Here is a 23,544-nt window from a genome sequence, read left to right as displayed (position 1 = left end):
CGGCCCTGATGGGGTGCACTGAACTCTGCAGAGTTCCAACACGTGAGGATTGTTCCTCCCAGGATCACCTGAAGTGGCCTCTGCAAAGCTCAAGGGAAGCCTTCTGGGTTGTGGACCCAGTGGTGATTTTGGGGCAGCTGTGCTGGGCCATTCTGCAGCTCACCTGAATGCAAAGCACGTTGTGCCACACTGCACGCCCTTAACGCCACGCGCAGAGCTCCTGGCTCTGCATTTACTGCAATCTGCTCTCTCTCCACCTAGCCGAAATATTTAGCAAGCATTGGAAGTTTCCTTCCAGAGATTTCAGCCTGAGAAACCCCTTTAACATCCACATCTCTCCACTTTGCTCCCACAGAGCCTTAATTCTAAGACCTCTACAGGAGAAAAAAGGAACGCTCGGTGCCCAAAGCTGCCTTCAGTGGACGCTGGAAGGACATCCGCTCTCAGAAGGAGGAGGTCAGCATCCCTCGTTATTTCATACGTGCTGCCTGCTGCAGATCAAACTGCTGTTACCTCCAGTGGCCACACCTTGAGGTTACGTACGTACTGTCCCATTAGTGACACACATCCAGCTAATAAGCAGCACTCAGCTTTCTCCCTTCCACCTGCAGGGTCTGTCGGGGACGGGGGGTGTTCTCCTGCAGGAACCCCGGGGGCACACAGCTCTGGGAGCCCCCATGACACAGCCCTGCGCTCCCTGGGAAGGCAGCAGGGATTCAGCTTTGTTTACTGCTTTCAGCTCCTACTACTGTTTAATATTTCAGCCGGGGAAGGTGCAGCAGTGTGCCAGCGCGTCAATAACGCAGGACACGAGGCAAACACTTGGCAGGCACGGAGCACATCAAGCCGCCCGCAATCTCACAAATGCCTCCTGAAAGGAGGAAACACACAAGTGAATATTCAAATTAATGACCCAGCATGTAATGGAGACTTCGCTTTAAGTGATTCTGTACTTTGCCGCTAATACGTATGGGCGAGCCCGGCGCGGCGGAGTACACAATGTACCGCTGTCATTTTCTTTCCCTACAGCAGGGAAGATGTTTGGAGAAGTCCTTGACACGGCGAACGCACTTTAAGTACCGCCTGCTGCGGATCGCCGCGCACCCCCCGGCCCAGCACCGGGCACGGCTCCGGCTCGGACCCCCACGCGGAGGGGGCCGCGTGTGCCCGCTGACCGTCCCCACCTCCCCTCCTCCCCTCGTCCCCTCCCTCCCCAGGCCTCCGGTACCGTATCCCGGCCGCAAGGATGGGGAGAGGACACCGCGGAGGAGACGCCGGAGGGGGACGCGCTGCCCTCCCCCACGCCGAGGGGGGGGCGCGGGGCGGGGGAGCAGCCGGGCCAGCGCACGCCGCGTCCCGCAGAGTCCCCCGCAGCCCCCGTTCCAGCTCTCAGCCCCGGTTCCCCACTCCGCAGCCCCGGTTCCCGGCTCTCAGCCCCGGTTCCCACCCCGCAGCCCCCCGGGCACAGCGGCGCCCACCTGCGGGGCTCCGGCCCCATGGACGCGCGGCGCGGCGCTGCTCGGCCTAGCGGCGGCGGCGGTGCCGGCGGTGGCGGCGGTCCCGGCGGCGGCAGCAGGAAGTGATTCCAGCGGCTCCTCACATGGACTTTCCCTGACCTCGCCCAGCAGCGCCGGGCGCCGCAGACAGGCGGCCCCACCGGGCCGGCCCCGCCGCCGGGGGGGGAGGAGGAGGAAGAGGAGGAGGAGAGGGGCGGGGGAGGAGGAGGGACCACGAGCGGCCCGGCCGGGGGGCAGCGGGCGGTGGGCGGTGGGCACGGCGCGGCTCCGACCTCGGCGCGGTGCGGGGGAAGCGGCGCTCGGAGCGGGGCCGGGGGGGAGGGGGGGGTGGGACAGATTCTGGATGGGAGAGGGCGGCATCGCTGCCCCGCTGCTAACAAGGGTCCGTTCGGAACACTGATGTTCCGACAGAAACAGAAAGGGATAGAAAAAATAAAAACCACCGAGGGAGGTGGAAACGGTCAGCCTCAAACCACGCTGTGTCGGTGGCACGGAGCTGCTACGCAGAATGCCGCTGCGATGCGGAACCTGCCATGTAGGAAAGGACAGAACGCGCCGCAGCAGCTCCGGCTCACGGGGGGCAGCGGGACCCTCCGGGCTCTGCGTCCTGGGGCCGCGCTCCCGACCCCGACCCTCGCCCCGCCCCCGGCCCGCAGTGCCGCCCCAGCCCCGCACAGGAGACCCCGCGGGGTTCGCTCGGCTTCGGAGCTGCGGGAAGGGCACCGCGTCCCCGTTCCTCTGCACCATTCCCCCGCCGTAAGAAACCTGTGGAGCATCACACACAAAAGCGGGATTACCCGATGCGGCACTTGGGGAGGTGGGCGAATTTTCATTCCAAATGTTACTCCCCAGCCTAAAAAGCCTCGTTTTGCTTTCTCGCGTCTCTAAGCCCCAAATATTAAGATCGTTGAACCTATTTGCATGATTAAAGCGAGCAGCGTTAGCCCCGTGTCTTCTAAATAAATTTCAAAGGGATAACAAAAGCCCCTTTAAAGTATGAGCCTCTTTCTGTCTGCTTTGCGTGCAGGATTGTGTCAGAACTTCTTTGGATCTGGAAGTTTCTCTCCTCTCACGCATTCATCATTTTGAGGCTGCCTTAAAATCTGCAGAAAAAAATGTCCCCATATTTTAGAAAGCAGCATCGGATGCTCGGAGCTGCTCAAGGCTGAGGAATTTCATTAGCACTCGACACTTTAAAAAACAGTGTCAGGTCAGGACAAACACATTTCCTCTGCTGCAAAAGAGAAAATCTCCTTTTTTTTTTTTTTTCCTTCTTTTTTTCTTTTCTGAAATGATGTATGAGAAATATGTCCCAAACTGCATTTGGACATAAAGCAATCGTGCTCCTATGAAGCTGTGACACCCTCTGCTCCTCTCCCTGCATCTCGCTGAGGATTGTCGCCGTGCTGCTGTCAGCCCTCCCGCACCTCCTCCATGCTCCAGCATGTTCCATCGTGTTCCAGCATGTTCCATGGGTGCAGTGGGGCTGCAGGGGCTGTCAGCCATGGGCTGTGTGCAGGGCATCCCATTGGAAGCACCACGTGTGCTCACGCACAGCCCGGAGAGCACCCCGCTCCCCTCAGCCATGGACTTTTCAAACATGATCTGTGATGGAAAAAGAAACATTTCTTAAGCACCATTTGATGCCTCGCTATAGCTGCAGGGCCTGAGAAAACGTGTTTATTTACTACTGTGCTGAATTTAATGCAAAAGATCGGTTCGGAGAGCAGAGGAGACAAAATAGGCAGCATTTTCCATAATGTCTGCAAAGTGATTTCGGGCTGACAAAAATGTTTTCTTTCTTTCTCTTCCCTACGCTTTTTTTTTTTTTTTTTTAATCAAGCACTTCAAATTGAAGAACGGCTCGAGGGCTGAAAAAATCACTTGATAAAACACCCAGCATTTCCATTCGTGCAGGAGATGTGCGAAGTGAGAGCAGTGTGGCGAAGCAGCAGAGGCAGAAGGCAGGACATGGCAGGAGCACACCAGGAGCCACGAACTGCGTGCCACTGAGCCACGCTCCTCAGGCATGGCGAGGTAACATCACACCTGTCCTCTGACCAAACCAGGGAAGGTGGATGCGTTTTATGGACATGTGGCTTCCTGGCAAACCCCACGAGGAAATGATCCATTGATGTGTCCGGTCCTCATCCTTTGCTGCGTGCTGCCGGGCCATCTCTGCGCAGTGGGGCTGTGCCAGCTCAGGAAGGGACCCTGGAAGTAATGCACAGGATTGGAGTTCTGCAGGAGAGTGCTCTGTCAGACCTTCAGAGGGCTTTGAGAACAGAACTGCTGCCTCGTTCGGACGCCTTGTTGCAGCTGGAACACACATTTTGTTTGGAGGCAGAAGAAGTCTTATCTGCCTGTACCAGTACACGGAACCAGTGCTTGTGTTGTGCTGTGAACTGTGAGGCAGGCTGGAAAGGAGAGAAAATCACCAGCTGCCAGGAACCTTCCCTGCATGGCACACGTAGCTGACACTCCAGCATAATTGGTGCTCATATGAGAGGAGAGGGCACAGCAGCTGTATTACAGCTGTACAGAGTCCATTGGCATGAATGCACCATCAGCAAGCGGCAAAGCAAAATGCATCCCAAACCCTCACTGACATGTTCTATTCACTCATGGCAGAGGGATGTGTTTGACAGGGAAACTGAGGTTTGCTCCAAAGGCATCAGCACAGTCAGCCCAGGGCCATCCTCCAGCACTGCCCTGCATGGGGACAGCCCTTGTGCAACAGCGAGCCGAGGTGGCACAACCAGATTGCAATAGCTGCTGACTTCTCTAAGTACAGCTGCTCACATCAGGCAGGCTCAGCACAGGCAGCTCACTGTGACACACGGTTGGCACCGTGAGAGCGGCGCTTATTATGACTACAGCCACGCTCATTGTTTTACGTGAAGATGATCAGGAATAAGTTAAAATAAACAGAAATGGGAGTGTCTGCAAGGGGTCTGCATTGTCCTCGCTGAGCTGGTGGAAGGTCGTGTGTAGAAAGGCTTTGCTGATTTGTAAATACAGAAATCCTTGAGCTCCCGTCACGAGAATTGCTCCAGAAGCGCCCGGCGCTGCTTCTTTCCTTCCTGGGCCTCTTGAGAGAGGAGGGGACGACGATAACAAAAATAATGCAGCACTGGCCTTTTTAAATAGGCACTCCTTCTGTAATGGTTCGGTGACTGCAGAGCGGTCCCAGGAGGCGTTTTCCCTTTCGGTTAACTCCCACCCCAGGGGCCGATGCCTGCTGTGCTGCTTTCCTGGGCCCTGTGCTGGAAGGAGGCCCCGCGGCTCCGGCTGCGGCACGCAGGCTGCAGGCACCTCTCCCAGGAGCAGCATTAAAATAAATTTTTCAGAAAAAATACCTCCTTTCATCTTGAAGATGCAAAGTGTTGGTGGATAGACACGTCTTCTTGTAAATGATCCTGATGGTTAATTGCTTTGACTGCTCAGAAATTGTGTTTAATTTGACTTGGCACCATCCACAAGATTAAAATACCTTTGCTTTCAGATACTCCTTCCGCACGCAGGGACCCAGCTGCTTGACTTTCCCTGAGCTGAGTGGAAGGATGCAGCCCTCAGCCTGCTGCCCAGCCCCAGTGCTGCCCAGCCCCCCAGCGCCCTGAGCCCCAGCAGCAGCTCTCCCCCATCCCAGGCACTCACCACTGCTATAAGATGTCTTTACAATCCCTTCCCAGGAGTGCCAGAGCTACCTTAGAAAACACACTTCGCTACAATCAACCCAACTTCTCCCCAGGATAAATATTCCACACCATTTGTTCTGCAGAGCTGATAGAGGGCTTTAAAATGGCAGCTAAAGCACAAAGCAGATCGCAGAGATGACCTCTCCTACCATCCAGGTGCGTTGCACACAAAAGATTTCCAAAGCGACTGCTGCTGAAGCCAAGCCAAAGCTCTCACTATTTTCCACACAGACAGCGTGATGTTATCACAGGAGCCATGTTGGGGCCCATACATTGGCACGGATCCTTCACTATTGTCGGGAAAATCTCTATTTGAGGAATTGCAGAGTAACAATGATAACTCTCAAAGTGCGTTGTTGCTTTCTCAGCGCAGAGCCCAACCCAAGCACAGCCAGCACTCAATGCATAGGGCAACCTAAGCAATGCCACCACGGGGCTGCCTGGCCAATGATGTAAGCAGTGAGAAAGCTCCACGAGCCTGAGATCTATGGGAAAGAAGGCTTCAGCCTATCCATTTTCGAGAAGATTTCTCACAATAGCTCTGAGAGCTTTTGTTTCCCATTGTCGGAAGACTAATTTCTGACATGGTCCTCATTAGCAGCTCGGCAGCAACGCGACGTCCCACTCATCCATCGCCACAGCCTGGCACTCCTTGGGGTGCTGGCAGGGTGGGCTCACCACAGCCCCCCAAGGGAATCAGAGAGACAGCTTTTGCACAGAAAGTGTGGAAAAACCCTACTGTGATTCACCCACACCCAGTTCAATAAACATCAGATCTGGTGGCGTTCGTCGTTTTTTTCATCCCATGCTCGATTACAGCTTCAGTTATTGCTCAAATGACATCACTCCTGGCACAGGGATTGATTGATTTTTTAATGAATATTCATATGGCATTTCAGCCAGGAGTAGGCATTAATATTCCAAGAAAGAAGAATGAAACGTACATCCTAATTTAATGAATGATTGTAAATATGTATCTGATGGATAATGTGACGATAAACATTTTAAAAGGCATCCATAGTCACCTCTGGGCCCTCCTTGGGAACAAAGGATGCAGGCAGGGCAAGCAGGGTGAGGCCAAGGTCTGACCGGGCCACTCCATGGGGATGCTTTCAGCCCTGGGTTGTTGCACCCGTCCCTTCAATAACTGAGCCATGGAATTATTGCTGTTACGTGATATATATGGACAACATTTCCTGCCCGAGGTGGTGCTGGGGCTGCAACTGATGGGAGCGAGCTGCTGCCTCCAAAGCTCTCCAGTGAGGATGCGAGAGTCAAAGAATGGAGAAAGCAGGGAGCTCTGTGTCCCCACGTCCCCATGCCACAGCTCCTCTGCAGAGCCCTGTCATGTTCGAGACGCCTCACCATGTCATGAGTCGCAGACAGCAGTCCCCACACATACATATATTTGTCAGACACTCTTTGGTAGTGTCCCTGCTCCGAGCGCTGATGCTTTGTGAAGGCAACAGTTGTAGTGCTCAGAGACAGGCAGTGGGCTCAGCTCACCAGTCCCAGCCCAGCAAAGCGCTACAGCACAGGCTTGGCTTGTGGCTGCCCAGAGCCCAGAGCCATGCATTTAATTTAAATACACGCTTGGTCCCATGGGGATGGCACACACCTAAAGCATCTCCTGGAACAGAGGCTTAAATCAGGGCATCGCCATGAAAGTCGCCGAGGTGACAGGCATGAAGGCTATTTATACCCGGCGGCTCTCTGTTGTGCAAGGCAGAGAACAGCCCCTTCTGCTGACACAGCACAAACGCCTCATCCCCACGTGAGATGGAAAAAAGCAATACCCGAAATTCGCTGCAACCTCTCCAGCACTGCAGCTACATCTGTGCTGAAATCCCCCCTGGATTGAGGAGGAGGAGCCGGGACCCCAGTGGTGCTGAACTTGTTTTTTCTCCCCTCTCCAATCAAACCAACCACTTGCTATTCCTCTCAGCAGCTGGCAGGGAGGAAAGGTACCTTTGCAGGCCAGCTCTGCAGAATGTGAGCTAAGAGAGCAGCCAAGGAAAATGGCTCAGTTCTCCCCAGCTCTCTGGATTGTAGCCCTGCAGCCAGGGCCCTTGTTTGCACATCACAACGCGTGGGACCGAGTTTGCCGATAAAAATATATACAAAGTTATGCTTGGTATGGAACAAGCAGGCAGTAGCTGCTGAAGACTTCACAACATCCTGCTGCTGGCTCGCCTCCAAAATACCAAAACAAAACAAAATTCAGTTGGCATCTCAGCAGATTGAAGCAAGTTTTCTTTTTGCAGCAACTGCTGAACAAACGTTTCGGTGCTGTGCCACCTCCCCCGCCCCTGCCTTCTCCCCCGAATCATGTGCTGGGAGGATGCAGAAGATGCTCAAGGTCGCGGGCGGCAGCGCTGAGCTCTCTGCTGCCAGCCCTTGCAGGGCCCCACGGACCCAAAACACTGGGATCCTGAGAGCTCAGCCCAGGGGTTTGGGGCACTGGGAGCCCACCAAGGAGGTGCAGCATGCACAGATCGGAATTTGAGCCCTCGTGCCCAGCTTTCATGCACAACAAACAGCCAAGCAGCCCCCTCCTCCCGCTGCTGCCCCAAACCTGCCGCTCAAAGCCAGGCTGGGAAAATCCTGCAGCAGCGGCTGGAAATGAGGGACTCAAGGATTTGACCTCATATTTCTTGTGCCACACACTGACTCAAGTCGGTGTACATCTTCGGTATGAGCGCGCATTGCAATTTGACCTTAAGGGCATCGCTTTCAAATGTTTTATTTATTTCCCCAGGAACAGTTTTGTTGGAGAAGAACACAAAGTGAAATTCTGACCTTGCTGGAAGCACTGCCTCCAGCAGAACCAGTGTTTATCCAGAGCCACAAGCAGGTTGCAGGTCGTGGTTCAGCTCCTAGCTGATGCTCCACACTTTAGAGGAAGGCACCACAAACCCTTAGGTCTTTTGTGCATGCCCAGCATTCCCAAAGAGGGAAAAAAGCAGCATCTGTCCCTCCCTGCCCTCTCAGAGAAGCGGTTACGGGCCTTGAGGCGTGAAATTTGTTTGCCCTCATTGTAGCACATTGCTAACAAGTTGTTACCGATCATAAAAATTATCCTGTTTTCTCAAAACCAAGAGCCGCATTCATCCCTTTCTGAGGGCGTTCACAATGTGTGAATACAGGCATCATTTAAACAATCTCTGTGGAAACAGAGCCCTGCTATTGCAGAGCGATGCACAGCCCTGCCTTGGGACAACCCCACATCAGGGGTGCGGTGCTGAGTGCGGCCCGGCTGTGTTCAGCCCTGGGCAGCAGCACCCCAGCACTGCCACGGCTGCTCTGCAGCCTTCACACAGACTCAGAGGAGCTCTCTTAGTACAGTGTCTTAATCAGTACATCGAATGCTCTCAGTGAAATGCTGCCTTCTTCTGTTTATTTGTCACAACTGATGCTCTGGTGAACAGTAAATGGGAAACGTGTTGACAAATCAGCACTACCAGCGTGGTTTGTTAGGAAGGGCTGCGGCACAGAACTGCTGGACCCTCAGTCCTGGAAGCTCAGCGAGCTCCCCAAATCCTGAAGACGTGAATCTTCCCTAAACTGCACCTGGCTTAAGCCAGGAATTCCTATGGGTTTTGCTAAGGTCTCACCTCTACAGTGGTGCCCGTGTGACCACGCAGGCTGCTCCCCTCGCCCCAGCGCATTGCACAATGCCACGCTCCATTCGCGCCTCCAGCCAGCTCCACGCAGAGGAGAAGGAAGTAACAGTGCCAGTGTTGCACACAACTGTAAGCAAACACATTTCCAGGAAGCTATTTGCCTTCATTTGGAGCTTACATGAAGCAAAAAAAAAAAAAAAAGAAGAAGAAAAGAAAACCTTGGAAGAATTTTTCTTGGCGTTGAGCTTTCTATGAAATTTGGATTTCAAGTGAAATGCTTCCAGGCAGGGACAGAACAGAGCTCTGTGCCCTGAGCCCTACCAACAGCCCGGGATGTGACCGAGTGCTGCTCCTTCCTGCAGAGAACAGCCCTGAGTGGGTCCAGGGCTGCAGCAAAGCAACGGCAGCTTTCCTGATATGCAGCACTGCAATTTATACTGTAAACCATTGCTCAGTTTTGGAAGCAAAAGGAGACAACACTGCTACGGAAAAAAATAAAAATCTTTGCCCGTCTAAATTCTCCCCATTACTGAGCAAATGGTTTGCAACAGCAAATTTATTCCTCCGCGTCTCCGGTGCTCTTTTTTGTTTGAAACAGCCCCAAACAGATTGTGATTTTCTCTAACGGATTCACCATCTGGGAGATTTTTCACGCAGCTCCTTTCCTCAGGGGGAGCAAGTTACTCAGAGGGGAATTCCCAGCGGAGAGCAGGATGCAGAGGGATGGGTGGTTCATTTAATTAGCATGCATAATCCTGCCGTCCTTACTCAGGCAGAACTCTCAGCAGGGCCAAAGGGAGGCTGATTTTGTTTTCACGGAGGAACCAGCTAAGGACTTTGGTATTTGTCTCTCGGTGCTGCACACAGCACTTTCCACGTGAGGGAACGTCGGTCCTTGCAGGCATTGGGGGCTGATTTACTGCAGCCCCCACAGCTCCATCTCACAGCACCGCAGCCACCCCACAGCACAACGGAGGATATGGGGAAGAGACCCTGAGGACCCCCAGCTCGGAGCAGCACTCAGCCCAGCACAGCACTGAGAACTGCTCAACATCTTAAACCAAACACTTTTCACTGACTCATTAGTGGACAGGACTTTGCTTTGAAGTGACATTTTCTGGGCACGATGAGTGCTTTGAAGCGGGAAGACAAAATTAGCGCAGAGAGTTGGCAGGTGAAGAAATGAGAGGGTTTTTTTCCCCCCCCCCGGCAGCAGAGCTGTCCAGGAGCTATGGAAACCTTGTTTGGCTAAATACAATCACGGAAAGTTAACAAGGCTTCATATTTTCCAGCAACTCTTCCCCGGAACAGCGCGCTATCTGCGTGTGCTAGAGCCTCCAGAACAGACAAACCATTCCTGGAAGTAAACGTGCCACGCTGCTCTCTGTGCCCGGTAATAGATGCTGTCTCCCATACCCCCACAGGGAAAGAAACAACGCCGGCGACTAATGAGAGCCCTGGGAGGAATCGCAGCGAGCTGTTAGCTGGGCAAGGCCTTAAGGCAAAGGCTCAGTGCCTTTTTGAAAGAGGACCCAGCTGCCCCCACATCAGAACGATACCAGCACCACAGGACTGAACTGCTCCTTTTTCTTCATAAACAATCAATGAATCAACATGTTATAAAAAAGATACGTTTAATGTAGGTGGCATGTTTCATACAGGATTTAACAGCACCCCAAACACCAGCTGTTGGCAAGTTCTGAAGAGTTAACAAGGTGAAACTCCAGCACTTCAGTGGGCTAACAGGCCGAGCCACCTTGCACTGCAAACCACCCTCAGCCCATACGGTGCAGATGGACAGCTGGCACCTGGTGGCTCTGGGTGGGCAGGGGTCCCCAGGGGGCTGCGAAGGGGCAGGGCAGAGCTGGCACACGTCTGGGGACACGCTCTCCCAAATCCACGTTTCTAGGTTTTTTCCTCATTACTCTTCACCCCATTTTTAGCAACATTTAAAGCCCAAACGTGGCAAGAAAATAAACAAACCCAACCACACGAAAGGGAACAAACTAGCTGCTCTCGTTGCTCAGGATGGGATCGGTGTGAAGGAATGCCAAAAGAAACATTTCAGAAGATTTTAAAGTTACAGCCAGACAGGGAAGACAACGTACTTCAGAGCTGGATCTACCCCTCCCAGCATAGACTTTTGGAAAGAGTAAAGAAATCCCCAAACATAAAGGTTCCCAGTGGCGCACAGTTTGCAGATCCCCACTTTATGGGATGCTTCTGGTAAGTAACAGTATTGGCCACTTGGTGGGCTCCTGAAAAACAGAAAGCCCACCTTCTGCCCTCGTTTCCTTATTTGCTGTATTCCAGCAAGCTGCTCCCGCCTCCAAGGGAGCAGAAATGCCAAGTTTTGCAGTCAAAATAAATGGGGAAAATAAAATAAAACAATAAAAAACATGATACTCCATAGCAGCCACCTGGTGTTGCCAGCAGCCACATCTCTGACTGCTGCTTACCGTTATTTGCACGTGCTTAGCACTCCTCCTGCCCTGCTGCAGTTTGGCTCCCCTTGCACTGATAAGCAACTCACAGAATCTCAACTGCTTCTGAAAATACATTTTGGCAATGTAATCCTGAAGGCTTAAAAAAAAATAAAAAAAAAACCACCCTCAAAAACACCAAATTTAAATTCTGAATCATTACCAAGATCTTACTTATTCTGCGATCTCCTGGGGATGCTGTGAGGTTTAATTAGCTCTAGTTGGAAAATGCTCTGAAGAAGTGCAGTAAAGGTGCCAAATGCTGCTCCACTCACAGAGATCTAAAATGCTCAAATTATTGCATCATAAAACAAATCATTTGGAAATTAATTCCTCTTCCTTGCCAGCATGACTTCAAAGGGACCTCATTTCCCCCACCAGGCCGGGAGCCTTCGACTGACCGAGTGTCCCAACGCTGCTAACAGCCAAGACTGAAGTATTTCCAACTTCACATCGCCTCCGAGGTCTCCTCAATTATTTAATCTTCAAGTTGTCTATTTTTGTGGGCAATTGCACTCAAGATTCAGGGCAATCTGGGTAGACGTTAGGCTATGCTTGTAAAGGAAGAATGGGGAATCCTGTCTTGGAAGCAACCTATCCCCGAGCTCTCTTGGCAAACACCTGGAGACTTGGCAAACACTACTTTTTGGTGATTTGATAAGGATACGTACTTTTTCCTTCATGTGTACTGTTGACACTGAACACAGAGGGCAGATGGGCAGGCTACACAACAAAGCACTGAGGTGCAGCAGAGCCGGTTGGTTGGACACTGCTGCAGGAGCAGGCAGCAGCCGGAGCAGGCCGGGTGGGGAGCACAGCAGCACAAATCCCCCTTTCACCCACTCAATCCACTCAAGGTAGAACAAGGTCCTACCCTCACACCTTCAGCCTGCGTCTGTGCTGCTCCATCTACAAAGTGCACAGGAAAGCTGCTGCAGCTGGCACCAGTGGGCTGCTGGGTGCCTCTCAGCACACAGCAGGCTGTTTGCTGGCAGCTGCAACTCACATTTCCTGCAGAAATTCTCCAGCATAAAGTTGCACAGTCCACACAACCTGAGCTGTAGCACCCCAGGCAGACAGCTGTACGGGGCTGGGAATCACTGGGAACTGCCCCTGCCTGCAGGCAGGCGGCAGCTGGGAGCTGCAGGACATCAAGGCCCTGTGGTCCACAGTATGACCCCAGCAGAGCTTTGGGGAGCTTCACAGTTACGAGGAAACTTCCAGACACTGCAGTTTGTGGCATACATAATACCAAGTCTTTCTTGCAGAAACAGCCTTTGGTTCCCACAAGGCTAATCTAAAGTTCACAACCATCACTGCCCATTATTTATTCAGCTCTGTGTGTCCAGTTTGCATTATATTACATCATTATTGTAATGGTTGACAATGAGATAATTTCTGGTTTTGTTTTAGCTTCAGACAGAAGCTTTCCTGCTTTGCATTTGTAAAGCTACAAATCAAAGTATGTGAGCAAAAGGCTTCAATATGCACACAAATACTCACAGGCTGAAGCACTAAGTGTTCTCTCCTCTGTGCTCACTGACTGCTCTCAATCCACTCGCATCTCAAACCAAAGACAGTCAGGGAATGGCCACATATTTCTACTGTTGCTTATTTCATTGCAATTGACTCCAGTGATTTCAGTGGAGAGAGGGGAAAGGATCAAAATAAAGCTTAGGCCAAGATCTGGTCTGCTTAACTGCCTGCAAAGGAACAATCCAAGATGTCCGATCAGGACCAGTAAAACCAAGCTTAGTGTTTAATTCTCTTCTTCAGCTGTGAGGAAAGTTGTGCAGTAACACCATTCATGCTGCAGCAAAGATAGGAGAGAGAGAGCTCTCTGTAATTGTGGAGAACAGGTGCCCCTTCAGACTGTACCCTCCCAGCTCAGACAGCCCCATCTCACTGCTCTCCGTAAGACAGAAGTGCCTCCATGAGGGAACTGGAACTCATCAATTCAGGGAAGAGAGGGACCAAACACCAACATCTAAACCCTGAGAACCATCGCAATGCATTTCCATAATCACTGCAAAATGATAACAATTTTGCTATGACTGGGAATTTCAAGAGCACATGACACTGAACACTGCTCCCATCACTCCAGTGGATTTGTTCTATTGGGGTAAGACTCAATTACTCAGCATTAATTGCCTGAAAAGGACAAAACCATTCAAAGCTATATAATCACATTAAAGTGAACAATATGATACAGTGGGTTGAATGCAAGCCTTGCATTAATCTAAAAAAATAATATTAAAAAAAAGACAACAAAATCAAAACCACAACAGTCCGTTGAATTTGGCCCCGTGTTCTTAGTCGGGAATATGCAAAATGCAAACTACATAGAGAAAGGATAGCACTGGTCTGGTAGAACATACATTACATGCCAGTGACATGAAGGACAGTTCTTAGAGAAAGGGTAAAGGCCTTTTCCTCAGAGCGTGGGGCACGAGGTCCTCTGGATTCTGTGCTCCAGAAAATGCACTGCCTTTTCCATGCCCACAGGAATACAAGAACAGCAACAAGGCAGGCTCCTACGGACTAGGAGAAATTGATATTAACTCGTGATATGCAAAGAATAAACACCCAATCAAGTGTTGCACTTTGATCATCAAGATGGCACCTTAACCCTTACAAAAAAAAATAATACGAATTCCAGAGACAAGTGCATTCATTTATCAATAAGAAGTAGCACTGATAAATAAATTAATTTATATAAAAAAAAGAAAAGAGGATATTGACAAATTCAGGGGTGGAAGAAAAGTCACCTTCTTAGCCCACATGCGCTTGTTTTATTTACATATCCACAAATACCATGAAGCACCATCCCAGCCCCCCCACTAGCAGCATGGTCACATGAATTCCATAGATGAGCAGTTCATTCATGAGGCTGAAGTCCACTCGCCTTCGCCCCAGTAAGAGGAGGATGATGGAGAGTTTGTACTGGAAACGCAGAAAGATCCGGATGCCAAGGTACTGAAGGCAAAACAAGATAGAGAGTGCCACCCAGAGGATGGAGGTAAACAGGCTGCAGCTGAAGTACAGCAGGAAACGAATGAATCCGTACATCCATCGGGATTTGAGATAGATGTCAAAATTGTTGTACTTGGTGCGCACCAAGTGCGTGGTCCGTACCGGGCCACAGGCCGAATGCAGGCAGGTCGTGTGGGGGCCGTGGAACGAACGGACCCGGCGGGGAATGGGGATTACAGGCATCAGGCACCCCACCGGTCACCGAGTCCTAGCGCAGGACTAACAGGGCACATATCAAATGTCATCCATTAACATGGAAGGGCTCCAGCAGCCTGGGAACGCTAACTCTTTGCTGAGTTGCCAGGATGGAAGAGACCTGCAGGAAGGCAGAGAAGGAAGAACACGTTTAAGCAGCCCCAGCAGGAGGACACGCAGCAGGGCAGGCACTCCCCAGCTTGGCAGTTACATACAACTCCGTGAAACTCAGCTTTGTTTTGCTTGCTAAACTGCCAGGCCAACATGCAGAGATAGGATCCTTTCCACCATCACCACGTCAGGTACCCATAAGCAACTGAGTAGCATCCAAGCGGCAGCACAAGTTACAACTTGTTACAAGTTTTACAGTGCTAGTAAAGGAAAGAGGAGAGCTTCACACAGGTATTATCTTGGCTAATACACAGGCCTTTCTTAGTCAAACAGCAGCCTCGGAACAGCCCACCCATGCAAAAAGTCATATTAATGCATGTGCTCCCACTGGATCTTTGCAGTTGTTTTGCCTTTACAAAGAGCTCTCCAAACGCAGTTTTACAGCCCGGGCACAGTGGTGATCACAGACTTCTGCTCATGTCAGAACCTGGCAAAGCTTCACCAAATAAACTGAAAATAATGGAAGGTCTCACAAGAACAATGAAGCAATCATGTTTTTCACACTCCACAGGATGTACCTCCCCCTGCTTAGATGAGCCCTGTGGTCTCACTGTCATTGCATCCAATGGCAAGGCAGCATTTCAAAGATAGCAAACAGTTTATTTCTCCTTTTGTGACCTGCAGAGATAAATATCTCGATCGTGTGGAGTGTTTAGGATTTACAATCTTAACATCCTTCACACACCCGCTGCTGTTATCAGAGTGATGAGCAGCAGCCCATTAGCTGCTCTCTGCTTCACCCCAGGCTCACGGTGTGCCAAATTCCGGGAATTATGAAATAACAATACATGCATCAGATAATGCTAGAAAACAACAGGGGCCTCCCAGCCTCCTCACACGCCCAGGCACTCAGAGCCTTGTTGAACATGAAAACCTATGACTGTTACAATTAAAATCAGAGTAACTTAGAAGTTACTTCAGTAATTTTTACTTGGTTGTTATATTATTATTATATTGTAAAGCATAAAGCTACAAGAAACTGCAGTTTTGTATCAGAGACCTTCTCTGAGGCCAAATGCAACACTGGGTGAATCTTGCCATTGCTACCTGCCTAAAGCTACACGCGAGGGGAAACAACAGTTCTAATCACTTCTGCACGGTCTCAGGTTCTAATTCCTTTCCCTCTGTTGCAGAAATTTGTTGGCTCCGTATGAACTGCGCTGATAAAGAGGAAAGGGAGTCAACGTATGAATAAAGAATTCTGGAAATTGAGGTCTGCTCTCAAATATCAAAGATATTGTTGTAGTTTTAAGTGCCTCTCTGCCATCATTTCCTGCCTGTAAGAAGGAAACGCCGAATAGCTCAGAAGTGTGTTACAAGAATGTATTTTGCAAGGCACATGAAGTGGATAGATGCTAATCTGACATTACTTCAAAAAACAACAGCTTTTTATGCCTGGAGCATGCAACTGAACAGCACAAACACAAGAAAACCTCTCAGCGAGACCACACCTGAGTAACAGAGAACAAACCTCACTTGCATAAGCAACAGTTTGCTCTGGGGCTAACTGAGCACACTGACTCCACGTCTGGTTTCTGTTTTAGAAGAGGAGTTTTGGTTATCTCTGATAAAGCCTCCAATGGGTGAATCTAAGAGACCTCAAACAGCTCAGCTGCAGCAACTCAGGCCTTCTGAACAGCAACAACTCACTGTCATTTACTGTGCCCCCATATAAACAAATAAACTCCATCACCTTTGTGTCCTCAGATAAATACCAAATAGCAACACTGTCACAGCCAAAAGCAGAGGGATGTTGCACAAATAAGAAACTTTCAGAAACATTACATTGTAAATGATGCTGTCATCCACCCAGCAGAAGGTCGGTAGTTCGCTGCCGTTTCTGGGTGCCACTTAATTCTTGTAACAAAAGAGTGAAGTTCTCCTGTGACACCTGGCCTCCTAGGAAGAGTAAAAGAAAGCTCTAAGGTGCTTCACAGACTCACAACATTCTACACATGAACCGATCTAAAAGATAAAAGGAGAGATTAGTTTTCAGTGTGCTCATTTTGAGCGTCAGGAAGTTCAGAACTACAAGGCTTCTCCCCAGACATCTTTAAACCCATTAAGATTTTAAGAAGAATCACATGCTCAGTAAATTATGCAGCACAGCTCAATGATACATGCTGGAAGAATCACCTAATTGTACGCAGAGCAATAAGCACAGACAGGGATGGGAGAATTACAGGTGATGAGCTCTATTCTGTCACTTCCTTTGTCACAGAAGCAGCTCTGGTCACACAGATGTATGAAACAATACGGTGCACACACACTGCCAGCATATAAAAGCAGAATACATAGAAGCAGGCCCAATCTGCGTGGAAGTGATGCATCCAAACACCTCAGCAGCCGTCTGCCGGGCCTGCTGGAAGGCACAGCACTGCGAGGCCGGGCACGCAGCTACCTCGGCCCCAGCCGTGCCGCCGTCACCCTGAGAACGCAGGATGCTGAAACACCGCCATCCGGGTGGGCTTCAGCCCCCCTCCCTCCCAGGGCTCCCACCAAGGTGAGGGCCAATGACAAATAAAGGTGAGCGCTGGTCGAGGAGCGCCAGAAGGAGGGGAAACTCAAACTCCTCCTCCATCGCACTCGGCCCGCACCGCCCGGGAAGGGGCCGCGCTCCGAGCCCCAAGGCCGCCGCACCGAGGCACGGGCCGCCGCCTGGGCCTCCCTCAGCCGCCGGGCCCGGCCTCAGAGCGCGTCCAGGCCCCGGCGGAGGGCAGCGGCCGCCGCAGCGGAGCGAGGCCCTGCCCGCCGCCGCCTCCCCCCGCCCCGGGGCGCCGCCCCGCGCTCACCGTCCTGCCCATGGTCTTTCGTCGGGCGGCAGCCGCCGAGGCCGGGCGTCCCGGGCCCGGGCTGAAGGGAGGCCCGGGCCTACGGGCGGGCGCCGCACCGCGCATGTGCAGGGGGCGGCGGCGCTCCGGTTCCGGCCGGTGGCGGCGACGACGGCGGCGGGAAGGGAGCGGCCGAGGCGGCGCGCGGTGATGGCGTCATCACGCCGCGCCACGGCCGCCGGAAGCGGGAGGGCGCCGCGTTGCCCGGGCAACGTGGGTGGGGACTGGGGTGGCGTCGGGGACGGGGCGGCACCGCCGCGCCTCCGGGAGGGCGAGACGGTCTCGCTGCCTCTGTCGGTACGGAGCTGCCGGCCCCGCTACGCCGTCGGTAGGGCGGGCAGCGTCTCGCGGCCGCGTGGAGCCGCTCGGAGGCGGCGGGCCCGCATCGCTGAGCGAGGCGAAGTGAAAAAAGCCGCTTCTCGAGGTGAATTCGGCCTTCAGCGCGCACCGTGCGGTGCTTCGCAGGGCAGCCGGGCCCAGCGCCACTCACCCGTATCACGGCTCACGCGGCCCTGCGCTGGGCTGAGTCCACGAGGTGCAGGAACATCCGCAGTGGGAAAATGTCGGGGATGTAAATCGGTGATAATCTGCAAGAAGAGCGGGGCCAGGGCTTCTCCGAGTCACCCTTCAGGGCCCTCATGCTCAGAGGCAGGCTCTGTGCCGTGGCTCAGGCATGAGTCCCAACGTGTAGGGAGGGAGCAGCGACAACGAGCACTGCAACACGGGCTTCTGGGAGGCCGAGAAGGCACCGAAAGTTCCTTAGACACAAACAGGAGGAGCCCATTTCAGGATAAACATAATGAGACAGAAATGTTCTCCCTGGTGTTTTCCCTTAGATTTAATTAGGGATTACTTTCTGTAATGGAAAGAATACAAAACTTTTTTTACTGGCCCCCTGCCCCGCTCGCTCTCTAGGCATTACCACAGTGGAAAAACATTAAATAATAATAACTCAAGCCATCTGCCAATAACAGGACATGCTGCACGGCTCAGGCGGTTGAAGGCACCCGGCCAAATCCCTCCTAGCACACCAACTGTCTGCAGTGTGCTCCCCCAGAGCATTTTCGTTCTGCAAACACAATGAGGGGCCCCGAGGCACGGGATGAACATCAAAGGAGAATTACAGCGGTGGTGCACTCCTAACAAATTGCCCTTTCTGCTCTCCCACACACCTTCTGGAGGGAGGGAGAAGGGGAGGTGCGAAGCTGATGCGTTTTCCCAATAGCATGAAATGGGAACATCTGTTTGGTGACTGAGATTAGCGTGAGAGCCACGTTTCATTAATTTTCCTCCACCATTGCCTGTAAGAGGGAGTCAGAGATGGGAACTGCAGCCCAAGCGACAGCATTATGAAGGTACTTTGGTCTTACCGGCTTGGAGAAAGATGGGGATGCTGCTGAATGCATGTACTGCAAAGAGGGGGCTCCGGCATCCTGCAGGAATCCCTCCAGGCAGACAAAGCCCTCCACAGCCTCCAGTAGCACCCAGACAGCACAACCCCAGCATGTGTGCACAGGGGATGACACCACAACATGGGTGCCAAGACCACCCCTTTTCCTTGCTTAGGTCAGGATGACAAAAAAGCAAGGCAGCAGTACTCAGTTTCCAGCCTGAAATACGCTGACCTGCTCAAATGAATACATGCCTTCATAAAAAACGCTCAGTCCTTGGGCAGGCATGAAGTGAAGCTCTGACATTCAGAGAGGTGAGGTCCTGAGCAGACGTCTGTGCTTCAGCCCAAAGAGAACCCGCCCCCAGCACTCCAGCGGGGCTCTGGGCTGTATTTCTTCCCTGTGCTAATTTTACTAAAGACACAACTCATATTCCTGTTGATTGAACAGTTTTGTGTTGACAGCATTGAAGATTTGTGATGAAACTTATCATCGGCGCCGAGTGCGGGCCATTAGTACCAGTCACAGCAGCTAGCTGCTGCTGATATATTTTATGGCACGCTTCAAAGACAAACATACACATTTATATGTCACTTGTTGCAATATAAATGCTAACTTGTACTTCTTTCAAAACTTTTAATGAATTGTATACATTTCGTGAGATTTATGGCGTGAACCGAACTGCTCAAAACATTACTTTAAACATATTTGTCACTTTGGCAACAGAACAAAAAAAATCTGGGAGATATTGCATTTAGAAATAAATCATAAATATATGCATCCTAAAGGAGTTTATTTTGGTCATTAATAGTTGATGCTCCCCCCCCAGCTCAGGATTTAAAGTTAAATTATGCAAAATCAAAAACAAACCTTATAATACTTAATCAAACATGCATAAAACTGTCAGGACCAAATAAATTCTCTCAATTAACTTGCTTCGGATTGTGATTGCATTTACTAATTTAATCAACACTAGAATAATTTGGAGAGCGGGTAATGATAAATTACCACGGTGCTGCACATGAAGAGCCGCCAATGCAGTGTGTGCTGAGACGAGAATGCAAGAAGTGCTTGCTGGGCTGGGGGTGAGGTGTGGTAGCAGCTGAGCTGTCACAACCCTTTTGCAATGGAAATGTCTTATTCCCATTTTTTGGGGGGTGGATTTTTTTCCTCTGGTAAAAAGCTAAAACACATCTCATGGATGGCTCTGTTCTGAACAGATGAGCGCTCACCCATGGGGTCACTCTCCTTGCAATCTGGAGAGTTTAGAAGTGAAGCATTTCAATGCAGGCATTTGCTCCACCTCTTTTGCTCAGTTTGTGAGTGAGACCTTTAGCTCTGCACACAGGGCCAGGAGCTGCAGCTTCCCATCCCTCTCCCCAGCTCCAATGCACTCCTGGAGCTGGAGTAGCACCTGGTCACGCTGAGATGTCCTTTAGCTCTGTCCTTTTGCACTTAGAATTGAGCTGCTCTTACAATAAAATGGATCTGACCCCTGTCTAGGAAAAGCTTTCAATACTATTACTTGTGGAGGGCTAAACATCTGATTCTTGCAAGCATAAGCAAGGTTTCATGGAGAGGTTTTCTTTTACAGGTTCATGTGAAGGAGGCTGTGAGGTATTCAACCCTGTGAAGTACCTGATCTCCAAAAATCAGACCCTTATTTGCTCCATAACCTTTCTATATCTATTTTACAAAAGATAACAATGTCCCTACAGCGACTGTGGGAATAAACTCATTGCAGCGCTCTTTCTCTCCCTCTTCCCCCACCCCTTCTCTGCAGAACATCACAGAGGACAGCTTATCACTTTTGTCACCTTTTATTTGAAGCAGAGGTTGTGCTGTATAAATGTGTAGCCCTTATACCATTTGGTAGCAGCAGAAATAAGTGGATACTAAACTGTGTGTGCTGAAAATATCTCCGGTATACAGCTCACTATTTTCCTTCAGCAACCCAGAAACCACTGCTTGCACTGTCACTCCATAGCCTTAGGAAGGTCTTACAGCCATAATTCCAGGTCTTAAAGACAGTAACATGTCGATATGAGATTTTGCAAGCTAGCATTCATTGCTGGTTACCTCTCATACCCAAAACCACCATTCCAAACCAGCAGCACCACTACAAGCTCCTGTGGGTTTTGCTGAAGCACTCTGTAAAGCTGAGATGTAACAAATTGGGGAATTAATTCTTTCCTTTTCCTTAAAGGAGATTTAGGGTCAACTCTCAACCTTAAATTTTAAATGTAATCGACCTACCCAACAAATCTCCACTGCTAAAGCTTGTGAAATAATTTTTCCTTATTACTCCTTTCCAGATCTCATCCCTTAGCTTAAATGTCAGCTTTAATCAGTCTGAAGAGATTTGCATGTGGTAAATAATAATGCGATAGATTAGACTAATCAAATAAAATTCCACGTAGCAGAAAGCAGAACTAATTCCCACTCCTGCTGCGGTGCTGTATCAGCTCCGGGGCCCTGCAGCTCTCCCTGCAGGTCAGTGGGGCTGTGGGGTGCCCTCCTCGGCTCGTGGGGCTCTTTGAGGTCCAGCAGTGCTGTGAGCAGAGGGATGGATCGCTGCCCCACACCTCGGGAGCTGAAGCAGTGGTTGGTTGAGATGCTGGAGTTACAACAGGAGCCAGCTGCTCGCACATGGAGGGGGAGAAGCTGTCTCTAAAACAAATGAAAATAGAGCTGGCTGCTTTGCTGCGGACAGGACTCCTGCCAGCGCTTGGTGCTGCATCACGCTGGCTAGCTCTGAGCCGGCTGAGGTCAGAACAGCCCAACACGTTGGGAGCAGCGTCTGTACTGCCTCCTGGTCACTTCTGGGAAAGGGCGGCCACGTGGGACAGTGGAGAGAGACACAGAGAGCAGGACAGACCTCCGCTTGCCCAACGTGTTTCCTCGAGCTCCCCCCACACCCCAGCCCTCTGCTGGGAACCGGTGGGGCCATCCACTCTGCACATCGCCTCGGTGCCAAACTCAGCGACAGTGTTCATTTTGCTGAGATCCACGAAGAGCAGCTTTGCCACCATTTCTTCTGCACCGTTACAGAGCGTCAGTCAGCGCCCAAAGCCACCACGGCGTCGCCCTCAGCGCCGAGGGGTTCGCTATGTCAAAGTCCTCCTTCGCTTTGGGATGCGTGGAAGGCATCAGTGCGATTTGTCCTTCTTTCCTCTTTCCCTTACTGCATTTCTCAGACCAGCGGGTTACTCCTCCGGCTCGCAGCGCACCCCGCATCCCCGCCGTCCCCGGGGTCGGCACTGCGCGTACGGTCGCGTCCCGCCAGGCGGAGCTGCTGCCCCGGCGATGCGGCGGCTCCGAGCGCCGCTCCCCCCCACCCCGACCTTCGGGGCCGGGACCAACTTCGTGTCCGCTGAGGATTCGGCCCCGTCCGTCGCAGGGCAATGTGTGCTCTGCGCGGAGCAGCGCCCTGCCGGTGGGTGGGGAGAAGCGCGTGGGGCTTTGTGCCTCGTGGCAGTCTGCTGGACGGCGCTTCTGCTCGGGCTGTGGACTGTGAAGGAGAAAAGGGCTCTCCAGAATCGTTACACAGCATCGGCCTTGCGAATAAACACGGATTGAGAGAAGGGTAATAAAGGATTTATCAGATCGTCTTCAAACAAACCCACGTTTAAAAGCAGTGTCTTTTCAAACGCAAAAACCACTGCAGTGGTCTAAAGCAGATTTCTCTGTAGATCGGAGCACCGCCTCTCTCCTTATATTTACCCCCAGACTGGGGAGACGAGGATCTCCACGACAAGTCGCACCTACCTCCAAAGGCAAAATCATTTTATCACTGTGGAGAGCACAGAAATAAGAGCTGTAAGCGTTGCTTCCAGAAATGCAACACCATCACCCTCTCCATGGACGCAGTTGTCCATTTTTCAGCCTGGCTTTTTTAACGTCCGAGCGTTGGTTCCAGCAAGCCAGGTGACCCCACCAGCATTCCCACCCTGGAGGCAGCACTCTGCCCAAGGGCTGCTGCCAGCTCCGCAGGGCCGGGAGGGGACCCACGATTCACCTCCGTTCCACCCCAGCTTCCTCAGCTTCACAGTGCAATGTTTTGCCGACAGAACGTGGAGACAAAAACCCAAAGCCCTCATCAATCACAGCTCGGCTCCGGGTACAATTAGCAACTTCTATTATCTTAAGAATGACACTTGTAGCACAGAGCAGAGCGCGGTGCACCTCGTATTATAATACAGCCTGCAAAAAAGGGAAGGTTTGAATTGCATTAACATTGCATTAGATTCCCATGACTTTTTATATCAGCACTCGTGAGTTATTTATGAATTCATTTATTTACAAGGACAGCCCTTTCTGCATTCAGTTGCCATGGTTCCTTTAACTCCTGCATCTTATTAATTCTGGATGTTATTAAGTAAATACAGAACAGACAATCACCAGGTGCCATTTTTTCCTCAATTATTCCATTTTTTCGCAGTTTGATTCCATGTCCTGGGCAGAAATGCCCCAACACCACCCTGCAGCCCAGGGCGGGGGATGCTGGGGCTGTCCAGGAAGGAGGACGGCCCTACAGCCGGGATCCCAAAGGCAGCATGCTGGAAGTGTGTTGTAATAGAATTCCACAAGAAAATTAAATCA

At 51.3% G+C, this 23,544-nt stretch overlaps 3 protein-coding genes across 4 annotated transcripts in view; 1 reads left to right on the top strand and 2 right to left on the bottom strand.

Moving 5' to 3' along the window:
* Positions 1 to 17,649, bottom strand: part of NACC2 (NACC family member 2) — a 54,037-nt gene extending 36,388 nt beyond the window's left edge. Inside the window, exon 1 of the mRNA NM_001030681.2 lies at positions 17,513 to 17,649. The gene's annotated coding sequence lies outside the window, so the exon portion shown is untranslated. The remainder of the gene's footprint in view (positions 1 to 17,512) is intronic.
* Positions 14,091 to 17,649, bottom strand: C9orf69 (chromosome 9 open reading frame 69). Its single transcript, NM_001282320.2, has 3 exons — positions 17,513 to 17,649; positions 16,506 to 16,619; positions 14,091 to 14,670 (listed from the first exon to the last, which is right to left on the bottom strand). Exon 3 carries the CDS (start codon positions 14,535 to 14,537, stop codon positions 14,118 to 14,120), a length of 420 nt encoding a protein of 139 aa, NP_001269249.1. The 5' UTR covers positions 14,538 to 14,670; positions 16,506 to 16,619; positions 17,513 to 17,649; the 3' UTR covers positions 14,091 to 14,117.
* On the top strand, positions 17,537 to 23,191 carry LOC121107033. Of its 2 annotated transcripts, none has more exons than XM_046901811.1 (2): positions 17,537 to 18,086; positions 18,862 to 23,191. In XM_046901811.1, the coding sequence occupies exon 2, from the start codon at positions 21,592 to 21,594 to the stop codon at positions 22,519 to 22,521; it is 930 nt and encodes a 309-aa protein (XP_046757767.1). In that variant the 5' UTR covers positions 17,537 to 18,086; positions 18,862 to 21,591; the 3' UTR covers positions 22,522 to 23,191. The 2 variants fall into 2 exon arrangements, with proteins under 2 accessions (XP_046757767.1, XP_046757766.1); XM_046901810.1 differs by having other exon boundaries at positions 17,537 to 17,975; positions 18,862 to 22,521.
* The last annotated feature ends 353 nt before the right edge of the window (positions 23,192 to 23,544 follow it).

The sequence above is a fragment of the Gallus gallus genome, chromosome 17, assembly GCF_016699485.2.
Source record: "Gallus gallus isolate bGalGal1 chromosome 17, bGalGal1.mat.broiler.GRCg7b, whole genome shotgun sequence".
Taxonomy (NCBI): Eukaryota; Metazoa; Chordata; class Aves; order Galliformes; family Phasianidae; genus Gallus; species Gallus gallus.
Note: the sequence above shows the minus strand (reverse complement) of the source record. Positions and strands in the feature narration are given on the sequence as shown.